Source organism: Molossus molossus, unplaced genomic scaffold (genome assembly GCF_014108415.1).
Source record: "Molossus molossus isolate mMolMol1 unplaced genomic scaffold, mMolMol1.p scaffold_m16_p_17, whole genome shotgun sequence".
NCBI classification, from domain to species: Eukaryota; Metazoa; Chordata; class Mammalia; order Chiroptera; family Molossidae; genus Molossus; species Molossus molossus.
In genome coordinates, this window is record NW_023425352.1 from 22181603 (window position 1) to 22198086 (window position 16484).

A 16484-nucleotide genomic window follows, 5' to 3' on the forward strand; every position below is an offset into this window, starting at 1 on the left:
GTTTGCTAAACTGCCTCATTTGTGTAATACATTAGCTGCATATATGTAGCAGGTTCAGATTCGCAAGGCCTAAGGGGGAAAGGAGGTCTGGTAAGGTAAAAAAAAAGCAAACAAGACTGGGGAAAGTTATTTATAAAATGCAGAAGAAAAAACAATAAGCCATAGTTTTAAACAATAAGCAGTAAATTTACAAATTATTCATTTAAGGAGAAAAGTTAATGGATGTATATTATATTCCATTTTAAGATGAAAAATACCTTAAAAACCCCCAAATATCTGCAATCTACAATGTGGGCAAAATACTAAAATAACCTAACCATGTGCCAGTAAGGTACTAGTTTAAATATTTTTATACTATTTCCATACAATGGAGTACCATGCAGCCATTAAAAATGAGTTGTGTTATGAAATGAGCTGCAAAGTTATGAAACCACATATAGCAAGCTACCCCATTTGTGTGAGGGAAAAGGTGAGATGATGTAGAGTACATACAGAGAAACTCTATACAAGATATAAGAATCAAGTCCCAGGAAACGGAGCTAAGAGGAGATGGAAGTTTAATTTTAACTTTATACAGATTTCACAAGAACATTTGAAAATGGAACCATAAGGAACAAAAAAAAATATCAATTCGTTTCTTTTCAAATACCCTTAGATTAGTGGATTTCAACACTGGTTGCTTGTTAGAATCACCTGGGAGCCAACACTCAGGCCTCACCAGAGAACACCAGTGTCTGACTCAACCAGTGTGGGAATGGGCCCCTGGATATCAGTGGTTTTAGAAGTGCCCCAGATGATTCTGATTTTCAGCCAGCATCATGAAGTCACTGATCTATACCAAGGGTTAGCAAACTTTTTCTGTAAAGGGGCAGATAATAAATGCTGCAGGCTTTGTAGGTCCCACGAAGTCTGTCATATTCTTTTTTTCAAGCCCTTAAAAAATGCAAAGACCGCCCTTGCCAGTTTGGCTCAACAGTTACAGTGTTGGCCCGCGGACCAAAGAGTTGCGGGTTCGATTCCGGTCAAGGGCATGTACCTTGGTTGCGGTTCCTCCCTGGTCCTGGTCAGGGTTGTGTGGGAGGCAACCAGTCGATGTGTCTCTCTCACATTGATGTTTCCCTCTCTTCCTCCCCCTCTCCCTCCCGCTCTATCTGAAGGTAAACAGAAAAATGTCCTCAAGTGAGGATTAAAAAACAAATAAATAAAAATGTAAAGACTGCCCAGCCAGTGTGGCTCAGTGGACCATGGACTGAGAGGTCCTGGTTCAATTCCCAGTCACAGCACATGCTCGATCAAGGGTTGTAGGCTCAATCCCTTGTAAGGAACGTGTAAGAGGCAGCTGACTGATGTTTCTGTCTCTCTCTCCCTTCATCTCTAACAAAAAAAAATCAATAAAAACATATTTTAAAAAAATAAAAAATAAAAATGTAAAGGCCATTCTTAGCTCCTAAGCATACAAAAACAAGCCATGGGCTGGATCTGGCCCATAGGCCATTTTACTAACCTCAATTTAGACTACACACTGACTGGACTATTGCCTGGAAAAGGCACCAGGAGACAAGATAAGGCCAAGAAGAGTCAGCAAGCTGCTGCCAAGAAGATGCAGCAGTGAACCCTCAGGTGTGGACCTCAATCCTCTAACTGGCAACCAAGTTCTGGTTTGAACAGGAGGTAGGAGGACTTAGGACTCACAACAAAACTACCAAGACATATTAGAAACCAACCAATTTATTTTGTAGTAAGCTGTATAACTTTTACCATGCAGACTGAAACACCTATGTCAGAATGAACAGTGCATTTCCTTCCTAGAGGCAGTTACATGGAAAACCAGGTTGTTATCAGGTTATTTGGTGAGTGTGGAATCCAAACAAGGAGAGGTTAATTTTAATACCTACACCTTATCCATGAAACTGGAACATACCTTCCCACACAGGGACAGCCCAGCCTCTAAGTTTGTTGACTCTTCCTTTCTCATTGTGCTCTGGCTGAGCACTGCCATGTCCTATAGCTTTATGATCAGCCAGCTTAGCCTGGGAGTCAGAGCTCTGCTCACTGGTTATTGATACCAATAGTTAAAGTTCTGAAGGGGTCACATCAATTGCTCCCATGTACCAACTACAAGACACAACAATCCTGTTAGGATGCTTTCCCAAACCCACTCTATTCAAGTTTTACCAGATATGCTTTGTAAGGGTTCTTCCCATCTCCGTTAGCACATACATAGGTGACCTATAAATTTACCTGACTAATGTAACCTAATTCCTACTGAGGATTGAGGTTATTATAGTTTTTCTTCTTTTACTTTCTTGATCAGTGATTCCCAACCATGTAGATAAAGTTATAATTGTGTCAACACTGCTACCAAGACAGACATACCAAGTGATATGTACTTTCCAGATTACATTAATGTTATTTTGTTCTCTAAAATGTAAAACAATCAGATGATGCAGTTCTCAATTTAGTACTCAAGACTGTTAAGGTCATTAAAACGAGTCTTTGAACAATAGAAAACTTTATGCTTTCAAATTTAAAAACATGTATTGCAAATATCATTATGTAATAATGATAAAATTACAGAAAATAAATATTCAGACTGACTCCACAGCATTCACACCACACCATAATTTTGCCTGTAACCAAACAGTGAAGTTTATCTCCCAAAGTAGCTACATCCATGCTGGCTGAAAACTTCAGTCCTAGACCACATGAATGAGGAAGAACTACACAGTTAGTGCATGCTTAACAGACATATACATTAACCATTCTCAACTGCCCCTCACAAGGATTGAGGGGTAGGAGGGATGAAATGTGGACATGTGCACTCACCTAGGCAGAATTCTCCAATTATAAAAATTCACACATGTGACCTTTGCTATGTCTTGGGCAATAACTTTTATATGTGGGAACACATCTCTGAAAATCACAACAAAAATTAATAGGAAATGATTCAATAGAAAATATACAAATTTCTCAGTATGAGGACTTCCACAGAACAGGGAGAAGGGGATGACAACTAAAACTAATTTTTTTCTTTAAAAAGAACACTCCCCTTACCTTGTCCTTGCTACTCAACACTTGAAAACAAATCTGTACAAAACTACGAACACAGAAAGGGACCAGAGAGGATGTTCCGATACAGTCTTCAGACCTATTCTAGACTGCTGTCCACACCTCGCCTAATAGAGCTGAGAGCTCCCAGGTCCACTGGGGAAAGTAAGTAGTTTCAGATCATCACCCTTGCTTTACTAGGATAGCCCCAGGTTACTCGCTGTCAAACTTAATTGAATTAACCTGGACAGAGATGGAGCCTCCCCTGTAACTGCCCCGTTTCTTCTTGGTCTTCTCATGTCGGAAGGATTTGCCTTTGGTGAACTTCAGGACCTGATTGGCTCGTTCCCCCCAGTCTCCGGCTGCACCTCGCTGGTGAGTAGAGAGAATTGGTTAACACACAGGACACCAGAGCCCTGTCACATTCTTTTCACTGCTCAAGGCAACCTCAACCCAGAGAGCTTCCCACCAATCTGAAGCAAAAACTGTCCCCTCTTCCACCCAACCCCACTCAAGAATGGTGAACTCCCTCCCTCTTCACCTTGGCATCAAAGGAATTGTCTGCCACTCGAGCATCCACCTCAATTTCCTCCTCCCTGATCCTTCGGAATGGGGATGATGCCCTTTTTTCTGCCTGAAGAAGAATGCAGTATCAAATTAAAGACAGGAAGGTCAGATAACAGAAGAGCCCTCCTAAGCTACATGTGCCTGGCCAGGCAGAGGTGTCAAGATGATTTCAGATTCTTCTTTCTACTCTTTAATTTTTTTTTTTTTAAATCCTCATCTGAGGACAATTTTCTGTTATCTTCTGATAAAGTGGGAGGGAGAGAAAGAAAATGTGAGAGGGACACATCAACTGGTTGCCTCCTACACAATGCCAACCAAGGCCAGGGATGAACCACAGCCAAGGTAAATGCCCTTGGCCGAAACTGAACCCGCGACTCACTAATCCGCAGGCTGACGCTCTACCGCTGAGCCAAACCGGCCAGGGCTTCTTTCTACTCTTCATTCTCACTTTGGAAATCTAATACCCCATCTCCCTGCTTTCTCCTTTGTTCAAATATGTCTTATATATCCAATGTTGCCTCATAGTCTTCAAAATTTTCATGCACATGTGAATTGCCCATGCACCTGTATTAAAATTTTATTTCACCAGCGGTGTTGCTCAATGGATTTAGCGTCATCCCATGGACCGAGTGAGAGCTCCTGGTTCCATTTGCGGTCAGGGCACATGCCCTGGCTGTGGGCTCAATCCCCAGGAGGGGGTGGGGAAAAGGCAACCAATCAATGTCTCCCTCTCCCCCCTCCCCAAAATTCAATCAAGACATTTAAAAATATTTTTTATGTCTTCTTGTTTAAATAAATAAATGAACAACTAAATAAATAAAGGCTAGCTCCTGAGAGGAAAGTAAGACAACTTACTTTCTTCCTTTTTGGAAATGTGTTGGGGGTCTGAGGCTTTATCTTCTTGGCTGGACTCGGAGTCTCCGCCTCTGTGGCAGACTCATTCTGCTTTCGCTTCTTTCCTGAACCTACAAAACAAAAAACCAGACTCAGGGGACCAATTTTCTGTTCCTCTGCTCAAGTTGCCACACTGAGGACCTGCAATTAGAACCTAGTCATTTTGCTCTTCTCTCTACCCCATCCCCCAAGAGTATATATCCCCCATCCTAATTTGGGGAGGGAAACCCAGGGGGCAGCTTCTTTGGATACGGACCTGGCTTAGAAACTGCCACTGCTGCCTTAGTCTTTTCTTCCTCTTCCTCATTGCTGTCACTATCTGCTTTTCCATTCTGGGCAGTCAGTGCAGAGGTGCCATTGGTTTTAAGGACTGGTGGTCTAGGAGTACCCTTGCCCTTGGGCTTCTCCTCCTCCTCCTCACTGGAATCATCAGAAGAACTGCTGCTGCTCTCAGACTTGACTGTCTTTGTGGAGGCTGGCTTGGAAGGGGCTACAGCTCCTGCTGTCTTATGTGGCTTCTTTTTAACTAAGGGTTTAGATGTCTTCTCTTCCTCCTCTTCCTCATTGCTGGAGCTGTCTGAATCAGAGCTGCTATCCCCAGCACTCTGAGAGGCCTGTTTGGCAGGAAAAGATAGAGCTGCTTTGGCCATCACCTTGGACTTTGGGGTGGCCACAGTCTTCTTTGCCTTCTCCATATCCTCCTCCTCCTCCTCACTAGAACTGCTCTCCTCCTCACTGGAGCTGCTATCAGCCTTTCTGGCCAGAGGCTTCTGGCCACTGCCTATAGGCTGTTTGAGAGTTGTGGCTGGTTTAGCTGTAGGCTGCTTGGGAGTGGCAGCTGGCCTACTTGAAGGATTCTTGGTGGCACTGGCGGGCTTGGCAGAAGCTTCATCTTCGGAACTGTCAGAGTCTAGACAATAAGAGGATAGAATGAACAGCTCCTCAAATTAGACTGAGGAGAGCCCCTGGGACTCCCACTGCCTGGAGGGCCTCCATATGCCTTACCTGAGCTGTCTGAAGAGCTCTCTGCTGCCTTCTTTGCTGGAGCTGGTTTAGAGGCAGCTTTAGAGATGACTGGCTTAGCTGGCAGTTTCTTTTCTTCTTCAGAGCTTGAATCTGGAGAGAACCTAAGGCATTAGGCTGGGCCCAGAGTCCTAACCCAAACAGGAGCAATAAAAAGGATGCATAGACCACAAAGCTTTAGTAAAAAGAGGGACAGAGCATTTTCATCTTCCTAGTCCTCAAACACTTCCCAGAACCCACTCACCAATACTGATGACTCACCAGACTCATCACTACTGTCGTCACTGCTCTCCTCAGGCGGTTTCTTCTCTGCAGCTTTCTTGGGAGCCTGGGTTCCCAGGGACTTCTTGGGTGGGGGAGCAGAAGGTGGGGGGACTGAACTATAGGGACCTGTTTAAAGGAGAGTGCAGTGGTTTCAAAATATTTACATAAATCCTTTGATACTTCTCTCTAGAAATGGAGCTTAACCCCTTCCCTTGAGTGTGGGTTAGAATTAGTGACTCATTTGCTACAAACAGAAATATAGCGGGGATGCTGACATGTCATTTTTTAATCTAAGTTATGACAGATAATGTGCCCTCCTCCTTTCTCTGGGAGAAACTAGCTGTCGTGTCAAGCAGTTCTATGGAGGGTTCATGTGGTGACTACAGAGGTCCTCCTGCACGTGGGCCCTGGTAATAGTCATGTAGCTTGACTCCCCATGTCTAGTCACCTGGTTTTGTCTTCACGGGCCTTTTCTGCTCCTCCTCATCCTCCTCACTGGAGGAGTCCTCACTGCTGGAACTCTTTTGGGTAGGGGTAGCAGCTGCTTTTACTGGAGCCTTGGAAACTGCCTGCTTCTTAGGTACAGTCTGCATCATACAGTAAAATCAGTTACTTCAAGAAAATGTTATCTAACCAATCCTGCTAGAAAATGGAGACTGTCCCCTTCACCCCCAGATCCCTCCCTCTCTTCCCTGGTAGAAGTTTCAGCCCAGACCTTCTTAGAGATGGTTGCTGCCTTCTCCTCCTCTGAGTCATCACTGCTGCTGCTGCTGCTGCTGCTGCTACTACTGCTGCTACTGCTAGCTGCTTTGCCATTGGCTACTTTAGGTGCTACTCGAGCAGGTGCACCTAAGAAAAAAAAGAAAGTGTAAGAAGTATCAGTAAGTTAAAGGACCATAAAAACCTCCTTCCGGTCCGGTTAGCTCAGAACTTAGGAGTCTATGAATTCTCTTGCCTTTAGAGCAGGCATGAAAGACACTGCTGTTGTTTATTGTATCAAAGGATATCCGCCCTGGCTGGATTGGCTCAGCGGTTGGAGCGTCGGCCTGTGGACCAGAGTCCCGGGTTCGGTTTCCACTAGGGTCACATACCAAAAAAAAAAAGCATATCCTTTGCGCCCAATTTCAGAAATAAAACTATTCTATCTTTAAAAAGTGGTATGAGCACCCTGGCCAGTTTGGCTCAGCGGTTAGAGCATCGGCCTGTGGATCAAAAAGTCGTGGGTTCAATTTCGGTCAAGGGCACATACCTTGGTTGTGGTTCGTCCCTGGCCCTGGTCGGGATCATTCAGGAGGCAACCAGTTGATATGTCTCTCTCATGTTGATGTTTCTCTCTATCTCCCCCCCTCTCTCTCCTCCTCTATCTTAAGATAAACAGAAAAATATCTTCAGGTGAGGACTTAATAAAAATTAAAAAATAATATGAGCCCTGGCCAGTTTTGCTCAGTGGTTAGAGCATCGGTCCTCGGACCAAAGATTCACAGGTTCAATTCTGGTCAAGGGCACATACCTTGGTTGCAGTTCCGCCCCCGGCCCTAGTCCGAGTCATGTGGAAGACAACCAGTTGATGTGTCTTCCTCACATCAATGTTTCTTTTTCTCCCTCCCTCCCACTCTGTCTGAAAGTAAGTGGAAAAATAGCCTCAAGTGAGGATTTGAAAAAAAGATAAAAATGGTATGATGTACTCTGTCTGGTTTGGCTCAGTGGTTAGAGTCAGTCTGTAGAAGGTTCCATTCCATCAAGGGCACAGACCTAGGCTGTTAAGTCTGATCCCCGGCCCCAGTCAGGGCATATGCGGGAGGTAACCCAATCAATGTGCCTCTCTCACATCGATATTTCTCTCTCTCACTTCACCTCCCTCCCTCCCTCCACTCTCTCTAAAATCCAATGGAAAAAATATTCTCCAGTGAGGATTAACATACAACAATTTTTTTTCCTTGCTGCAAACTGTTTCTCTAGTTATTAGTCCCTATAAAATATTTTACTCATTAAAAGCCTCTTTATAAAAATATAACACTCAGTCCAGCTGGTGTGGCTCAATGGTTGAGCGCCGACCCATGCACCAAGAGGTTGCCTGTTCGATTCCGGTCAGGGCACATGCCTAGGTTGTGGGCCTGATCCCCAGTGGGGGGCATGCAAGAGGCAGCCAATTGATGTTCTCTCTCATCGATATTTCTCTCTCTCTCCCTTCCTCTCTCTCTTAAATCAATAAAGGAAAAATAAAATAAAATAAAACACTCAGCCCTGGCTGGTTAGAGCGTCATTCCAATATGCCAAGTTTGTGGGTTTGATCTCGGGTCAGAGCATACAGGAAGCAACCAATGAATGCATAAATAAGTGGAATAACAAATCAATGTGTCTTTCTCTTTCTACCCCGCCCCTTCCTCTCTCTAAAAATCAATAAAAATATAACACTAATCAATACCTCTAGTTCAACAACCAGTACCATTTCACCCCTGAGCTGAATAAGCAATTTATTTATTTATTTATTTTTTATCCTCACCCGAGGATATTTTTCCATTTTTTGTACAGATAGAGTGGGAGGGAGAGAGAGGAAGGGACAGAGAGAGAGAAACATCGACGTGAAGGGACACATCGAGTGGCTGCCACCCACACAACCAACCAGGGCGGGGGACAAACTGCAACCGAAGTACGCGCCCCTAGCGGGAACCGAACCCGGGTCTCTCCGGACCGCAGGCCGACGCTCTAACCGCTGAGCCAAACTGGCCAGGGCTGAATAAGCAATTTAAACACCCATTCCTGCCGTGGCCGGTTTGGCTCAGCGGTTAGAACATCGGCCTGTGGTCCAGAGAGACCTGGGTTCAGTTCCCGGTTGAAGTTTGTCCCGGGCCCTAGTTGGGTCGTGCGGGTGGCGGCCACTCGATGTATCCCTTTCACGTCGATGTTTCTCTCTCTCTCCCTCCTGCTCTATCTGAATAAAAAGTGGAGGAATGTCCTCGGGTGAGGATAAAAAATAATAATAAAATAAAATAATAAAGAAATACCCATTCCCAGAGCAAGCTGGTCCCTGGCCAGGACTTTTGGAAACAGAAACAGTACCTGGTTTGGTGGGGACTTTAGTCTGAGCTTTAGCTGTCACAGGTGTTGTCTTTGGCTTCTGGTTCTTTGGTGCCTCATCCTCTGAGCTTGAGTCCGAATCAGAATCAGAGCTCTCCACCTTCTTAGGAGGAGCTTTGACAGCCTTGCTTTGGGGCTTAACTCCCTTCTGTGAGAAAGCACACAATGAGGAGACTCAGCAAGAGCTTCTGGGTACCCAGAGGCATCCTAAGCAAAAAGCTTCCTAGGCTCCTTTTCTTTTTTAGGGGCTAACAGACCAGTAGGGGTGAGGGAAAGCTAATCAGGACAGCACATGAAAATGACAACAAACTCTTAATAAGAAACAAAAAGTTCAGACACATGATTCACTGTCCCTGTCCCTGCCATTCCCTGTCTGGAGCTCCCAACATCTGTATACAAAACACACTCTCCTACTCCTAGAGTCCTAGACAGTGTTCCATAGAAATCCAATACCTCTAGGGAAGCAGAATGGGTTGATTTCCTCTAGATTCAGCATCTAACTTCAACCTCACACTTCTACCACATCTCTGAAAGTCCCAGATTTTCTGCCCCATAATCACCTGCCCACCACCACCTCTTGGTCATAGCTAGAAGCCAAGATTTTAGGTTTCATCTTTCCAATCCTTAAACAACCCTTTTCCTTCCCAAGTTGCAAACCTGGACAAGTTTTTTCTTTTTGTCTTCCTCCTCATCATCACTGGATTCTTCACTGCTGCTGCTCTCTGATGCTTTGGCTGCAGCCTTTCCAGGTTGCTGAAGCAGACAGGCACGCTTGGGAGGTACAGCTGAAGAATAGCACAGGTCCCACTAAGAATCAGCTATGCAGTATAGACAGACTACAAATCCTTTTCCTGGAACTGTTAACCCCAACTCCTTGCCCCACCTTACCAGCTTTCCTAGCTGGAGGACCTTGGGCTTTTTCCTCCTCACTGCTGTCTTCACTGCTGTCACTGGATGAAGTCTTCTTCTTAGTCTTCTTAGGCACTGGCCCGTTTGCTTGTAACTTCCGTTTTGGAGCCTTGGTGGACCTGCTGAGGTAGATAAGGCTGACTTCTGGGTTACCAAAACCTCCCCAAACCAAGACACACAGCCCAGTCAACTTGAGGGGAGACAATAGCCACAGTGGTATATGGAAGACTTACTTGAGCCAAAAACTATAGATGTCCAAAAGAGAAGAGGCATTGGCATCCTGCTGGGTCTATAGGAGAAAAGATAAAAAGTCGGTAAGAAAATTTTATTCTGGTTACTTTAGGGGAGATCAAATTTTGTGTTACTGTCTCATTAAAAGTGATCTGTTTTGCCTGGCTGGTGTGGCTCAGTGGCTCATTGGAATGAGCACCATTCCATGGACTGAGGGGTCTTGGTTCAATTCCCAGTCAGGGCACATGCCCATGCTGTGGACTTGATCCCTAGTAGGGGGCATGCAGGAGGTGACTGATCCATGTTTCTCTCTCACATCAATGTCTCTATCTCTCTCTCCCTTCCTCTCTATAAAAAAATCAATAAAGCCCTGGCTGGTTGGGTCAGTGGTTAGAGTGTAGGGCCGCGGACCAGAGAGTCCCAGGTTCGGTTCCTGCCAAGGGTACGTACCTTGGTTGCAGTTTGTCCCTGGCCCCGGTTGGGGTTGTGTGGGTGGCGGCTGCTCGATGTGTCTCTCTCACATCGATGCCCCCCCCACCCTCCCCCGGCCCCGCTATATCTGAAGATAAATGCAGAAGTGTCCTTGGGTGAAGTTAAAAAAATAGAATAAAAAGTGACTTGTTTTATACCTATTATAGCCCTGACCGGTTTGGCTCAAGTGGTTAGAGCATCGGCCCATGGACCAATGAGTCGCAGGTTTGATTCCAGCGAAGGGCATATACCTCAGTTGCAGTTCGTCCCTGGCCTTGGTTGGGTCGTGCGGGAGGCAACCAGTCAATGTGGCTCTATCACATTGATGTTTCTCTCTGTCTCTCTCTCTCTCCCTCCCTCCCACTCTATCTGATGATGAATAGAAAAGTATCCTCAGGTGAGGAATAAAAAAATATATATATAGAGAGAGCTCTTCCTCCCAGGAGGGAGCACACCAGGGCCTTTATCCTCCCCTCCCCAGCCCTCCCCTGCTCTCTCCTCCCCTCCCCCTAAAAACATACACACACACCTACTATCCTTCATATAAATGTTACAGCTTCATATGACTTCTCCTACTTGCACAGATTAGAAAATAAAACATTTTACTTACGTATTACCCAATATCTGGCATAAGAAACGGGTTATTCCTCACCCTGACCGATTTTGCTCAGTGGTTAGTGTCAGTCCACCGACTAAAGGGTCTCGGGTTCAATTCTGGTTAAGGGCACCAAACCTGCATTGCAGGTTCAATCCCCACCCCTAGTCAAGGCGAATGCAGGAGGCACCAATCAATATTTCTCTCTCTTCCTCCACTGTCTCCCTCTCTTCCACTTTCTTTTCTTTTTTTTTTTATCCTCACCCGAGGACATTTTTCCATTTTTTGTTCAGGTACAGTGGGAAGGAGAGAGAGGAACAGAGAGAGAGAGAGAAACATCGATGTGAAAGGAACACATCGAGTGGCTGCCACCCGCACGACCGACCAGGGCCAGGGACAAACTGCAACCGAGGTACGCGCCCTTAGCGGGAACCGAACCCGGGTCTCTCAGGACCGCAGGCCGACGCTCTAACCACTGAGCCAAACCGGCCAGGGCCCTCTCTTCCACTTTCTAAAAATCATCGGAAAAAACATTCTCGGTGGTGATAAACAAAACAACCTTGGGCTATCCCTATATTTTCTGACACTATCTATCCCCACATGTCAATCCTGTTTATCAAAGACTCTTTCATTATTTATTTGACTAATTAATTTTTTGTTAACCCTCACCCGAGAATATTTTCTCATTAAATCTTAGATTAAGTGGAAGGGAGGGAGGAGAAAAGAGAGAGAGAAACATCAATGTGAGAAAGAGACATTGATTGGTTGCCTCCAAGAAGACCCTGACCGGGGCTGGGAACTGAACCAGCAACCCTTTGGTCCCCGGGCCTATGCTCTAACCACAGAGTCAAACGGGCCAGGATGCAAGCCTTTAAAAAAAAAATTTGGGGGGGGGGGGGTATGTGCCCCTAGCAGGAACCAAACCTGGAACTCTCTGGTCCGCAGGCCAATGCTCCAACCGCTGAGCCAAACTGGCCAGGAAATTAAATGGTTTTTTTTGTTTTTTGTTTTTTTCTTTATTGATTTTTAGAGAGAGAGAAAGGGAGAGGGAGATAGAAACATTGGTGAGAGAGAACATCAACTGGCCACCTCCCACATGCTCCCCACTGGGGATCTGGTCCACAACCTGGGCATGTGCCCTGACTGGGCATCTAACTGGAGACCTCTTGGTTCATGAGTCGATGCTCAACCACTGAACCACACAAGCTGGGCTCAAAGCCTTTTTAAATGTGCATTCCTTTTACCTAGCAATGTATTATCTAGGAATTTATTCTTACCTATGAAACAAGGGCACAAACATTTATACTACAGAGCTTGCTGCAATGTGGTTTATAATACCAAATCATTGGAAGCCAGCCTCCAAAAGAAGATTGGTAAAAAGCTATGTCATGTATACAGCGCAAAATTGCATCCAGCTACTAATTACACTGATATATATTATTAATCGGTGCGATAAAAATGGCAAGACATTACAGTAAACACAAGAGCACAGGGTCAGAGTTAGATGAGTCAGACATAAAATTCACCTCTACAGTTATTACTGGGCGACCATGAGCAAGTTACATAATTTTTCTCATGGTTTTCTTCTCTGTAAGATGGAAATAATACTATACATCCTAAGTATTGAGAAGATAAGAGATAAGGCATATCAAGGGTTTAGCATCTGGCCCTTACTAAGCCCTTCACAAAGATTAGTTTTTGCCACATTAAAAAAAAAACACCCTGATTCTGGCCAGTTTGGCTCAGTGGTTAGAGCGTCGGCCTGCAGTCCAGAGAGAACTGGGTTCAGTTCCCTCTAAGGGCACGAATCTCAGTTGCAGTTTGTCCCAGGCCCTGGTCGGGTCCTGCGGGTGGTAGCTACTTGATGTGTCCCTTTCACGTTGATGTTTGTCAATGTTTCTCTCTCTCTCTCTCCTTCCCACTCTATCTGAATAAAAATGGGAAAATGTCCTCGGGTGAGGATTTAAAAAAAAAAAGTGACCCTACTTAAAAAAAACACAAACAACAACCCTGATTCTGCCCTGGCAGATTTGGCTCAGCGGTTAGAGCGTCGGTCTGCGGACCAGGAGAGTCCTGGGTTCACTTCCTGCTAAGGGTACATATCTCAGTTGCGGTTAGTCCCTAGCCTCAACTGGGGTTGTGCAGGTGGCAACCAGTCGATGTGTCTCTCTCACGTCTATGTTTCTCTCTCTCTCTCTCTCTCTCTCTCTCTCCCTCCTTCTCTCCCTCCCGTTCTATCTGAAGATAAATGCAAAAATGTCCTTGGGTGAGGATTAAAAAATAAACAAAAAACCTGATTCTGAAAAGCCCAATTTCATCCAGCCCATTGTGGAAACACTCTTTGTAGATTCCTTACAGTCAATTCCAAACAGTTCCAATATAAAAAGTTATAGCTGATCATATAGCAGGCAGCCCCAGCTTGTCTTTCCTGAGTTTGATCTGAATCTCTTCTTGTGCAGCCTGATTCTGCCACTAAGAACAAATCTATCTTCTTAATCAAAGACCAAGATGCCAAAGACCCTCTACCCTCTCTCAAGGTGTTTGCTCATGCAATTATGTCTGCTTTTCTTGAGATGTAGATTCCAAACCTTTCACATTCCTAGTCATCTTCCTTTTACATGTCTGCCGAACATACTAAATTACCAAAACTATGATAACAGCTTTCACTCACTGTTGAGCACCAGGCACTGAGATCGCCACTTTCTCTCTGTCTTTGTGAATACTGAAACTATAAAGTGGAAGATGATATCCCCATAGAAAGAGAAACACTCAGTTTAATTAAGCTGCCCCGGTCACACATCTTTAAATGAAGGCAAAGCCTGGTCCCAAACCTGTATTTGATTCCACAAGTGAAAGATCAAGCTCACTGCTATGCCTTCATGTTAGGACTATGATGCTACCTCAGTGTAACTAAAAGCAGAACCCCTGCCTCTACTCTCGTTCATTTTCTTCTTTACTAAAGTCCATCCTTCTAAAGCAATTTTATCTTTGAGTCCCCAGCAACTTCGATTGAGAGTTAAGGTCGTCACGCTTTGCACCAGTCAACGTAAAGCCAAAAGAAGGAACCAAGAGCCTCCAATGTCTCCGGTGGGGCTGGGTGCTCTGTCTTCGCCGCACTCTGCCAGCCACGTGATCTGGGCCACGCGGGTCCCACGCCGGTCCCACGCTGCCGCCACTGCACCGCTCACCAGAATAAAAGCACCAAGACTCAGCACTATCTAGGCAGACCTCGTGGATTTCAGGCTTTCTCAGGTCACCGCCGAGAACTCGGCACAAAGGCCCCGCAGAAACTGGGCTGGCGGAAACCTAAGCACGTCTGGGCCTGGAACCCTGTGGTCAACCCACCCCGGCCCATGCCCGCAGCCCGGGACTCACAGCGCCTGTTGCCTTGGCGAACTTATTGGCCACCTCCGAGAGCTGGTTATCACGCAGAAAGCCGAGCACGAGGGGATACAGGTCGCTGGGAACCACGCGGCGTAAGCCGGCGTCCGCCATCGTCAGGACAATATGCGTCACTACCGCTGCCGTTGAACACGACTCAGGAACTCAGAAACCCGGAGAGGTGAGGGCGGGTCCGTGTGACGTCATCGCGCGGGCGCACAGCGGAAGGGGCGGGCACACTCCGCAGGGCAGTACCGCCTCCACCTCGGTTGAAGGGTCTCATCTAGGCGAAATCTGTAAACTCTTTCCGTTCCCACGAGCGTCGCCATCTTGGTAAGGGCGGAGCCCGCCGTCTGCCACTTTGCGGAGCTTGACGTCAGGGGCACGCCCTCGGCGGTGGCGGGAAAACTCCAGACTTCCCGCGCGCCCTACCTTTCTAGGGAGGCACCTTTACTCCCAGCAGCGGTTTCCAGTTCCCTACCTGGGATTTACATTTCAGAGAAATGAGTGGACCCGCGGGCCCGAGCTGTCTGGATTCTCTAGACTTGGTCACAAGATCTCCCGACCGCCCCTATCCGCTCTGCCACTGTGTTCCCACCCTTCATCTTCACTGCCTCCCACACCTACAGCGACCCTTTCTCAGATACCACCCCAGCCTCCTGGACTCCCACTTTCACTGCAGAAGATCTTTCAGATAATCTCTGGTAGAGGTAGGACAAACCGGCCAAACAGTTTACAACCTAGACGTCTAGCAAATGGCAAAACCCTATCTTCCCTAAACCAAAGACTCTTAACAGTAAATAGCTTACACTTCTCTCCAACCTGACGGTAAATAGCTTAAATCACCCCACTCAGTGAGATAACAGAAATCCAATTAGTGCCGTTTGTGCTAACCACAACCAAGGACATATGAAGTTAAAGGAATGAATCTAATTTTGGCACATATCAGCTTAACACTGATGGATATTCTATTGAGATCATCCCCTAACACCTCCCTTAAACTGTCAGCCTTTAAAAACTCTCAAAATGAAGGTCCTGCCCTGGCCAGTTTGGCTCAGCGGTTAGAGCGTCGGCCTGAGGTCCGGAGAGACCCGGGTTCGGTTCCCGCTAAGGGCACGTACTTCGGTTGCAGTTTGTCCCCGGCCCTGGTTGGTCGTGCGGGTGGCAGCCACTCGATGTGTCCCTTTCACATCGATGTCTCTCTCTCTCTCTCTCTCTCTCTCTCTCTTCCTCTCTCTCCCTTCCACTCTATCTGTACAAAAAACAGAAAAATATCCTCGGGTGAGGATAAAAAAATAAAAAAAAGAAGGTCCTAGCCTGCACTCTCCCTCCAGGGAACATGCCTGGGCCTTTCCCTTCCCTCTTTACCCCCCACAGGCATGCATCTCCTAACTCTAAGGGACCCCACAAGACTTGCAACAAGGAAGCAATGGGCAGTGGCAGCTCTTCCTGGGGCTAACCCCTGAAGCTCTCTGTCCCTAAGGCCCTGGTTTCTCTGACTTCTTAGTGAGCCAAAGTAACTCAGCCTAGGCTCACTTTCCCACCTGGTCTCTCTCCTGTTGCTTCTGTCTTAGGCCCTTCCTTCTTTCACTGTCCCAGCTTTAATAAACATCCTCTAAAAATCACCTGGACTTGTGTTCTGAAATATTCCCTGCACAAAGTAAAAAACCCACACACTATCAGCAGGCCCTAGGTACAGCTGCTCTGGGCCAGGCCCCCTTTCTAGTAACAAAACTGCGCCTTCCCCATGAAAACCTATCCTCCACTTATTTTAAAGGGTAGAATTAGCCTGGCCAATGTGGCTCAGTGGTTGATCCATGCAACAAGGTTGGATTCCCAGTCAGGGCACATACCCAGGTTGCAGACTGGACCCCCAGTAGGAGGAGTGCAGGAAGCAGCCAATGGATGTTCTCCCTCATTGATGTTTCTATCTCTCTCCCTTCCTCTCTCTAAAATCAATAAAGAAAAAAAGATATAATTAATATTTTATTGTCATTTATAATCAGATGGCAGTTGAGTATAT

At 46.1% G+C, this 16484-nt stretch overlaps 1 protein-coding gene across 4 annotated transcripts; it reads right to left on the minus strand.

Annotated features, from left to right (window-relative positions):
* Positions 1 to 1373: 1373 nt before the first annotated feature.
* On the minus strand, positions 1374 to 14607 carry NOLC1 (nucleolar and coiled-body phosphoprotein 1). 4 transcript variants are annotated; one of them, XM_036265743.1, is made up of 14 exons: positions 14456 to 14607; positions 10017 to 10072; positions 9763 to 9902; positions 9532 to 9659; positions 8857 to 9022; positions 6512 to 6645; positions 6245 to 6383; positions 5794 to 5922; positions 5515 to 5625; positions 4766 to 5419; positions 4471 to 4580; positions 3590 to 3682; positions 3292 to 3420; positions 1374 to 2913 (listed from the first exon to the last, which is right to left on the minus strand). In XM_036265743.1, the coding sequence occupies exons 1-14, from the start codon at positions 14573 to 14575 to the stop codon at positions 2845 to 2847; spliced, it is 2178 nt and encodes a 725-aa protein (XP_036121636.1). In that variant the 5' UTR covers positions 14576 to 14607; the 3' UTR covers positions 1374 to 2844. The 4 variants fall into 4 exon arrangements, with proteins under 4 accessions (XP_036121636.1, XP_036121634.1, XP_036121638.1 ...); XM_036265741.1 differs by having other exon boundaries at positions 9763 to 9905; XM_036265745.1 differs by having other exon boundaries at positions 2814 to 3420.
* Between the last annotated feature and the right edge of the window lie 1877 nt (positions 14608 to 16484).

Excerpts from the sequence above, each read along its gene's own strand:
- NOLC1 (XM_036265741.1), bottom strand. The coding sequence starts at position 14,575 with ATGGCGGACGCCGGCTTACGCCGCGTGGTTCCCAGCGACCTGTATCCC. Across the intron at positions 9,906-10,016 it reads ATCTATAGTTTTTGGCTCAA|CAGGTCCACCAAGGCTCCAA; the intron begins GTAAGTCTTCCA and ends TATCTACCTCAG. Across the intron at positions 9,023-9,531 it reads AAAAGAAAAAACTTGTCCAG|AAGGGAGTTAAGCCCCAAAG; the intron begins GTTTGCAACTTG and ends GCTTTCTCACAG.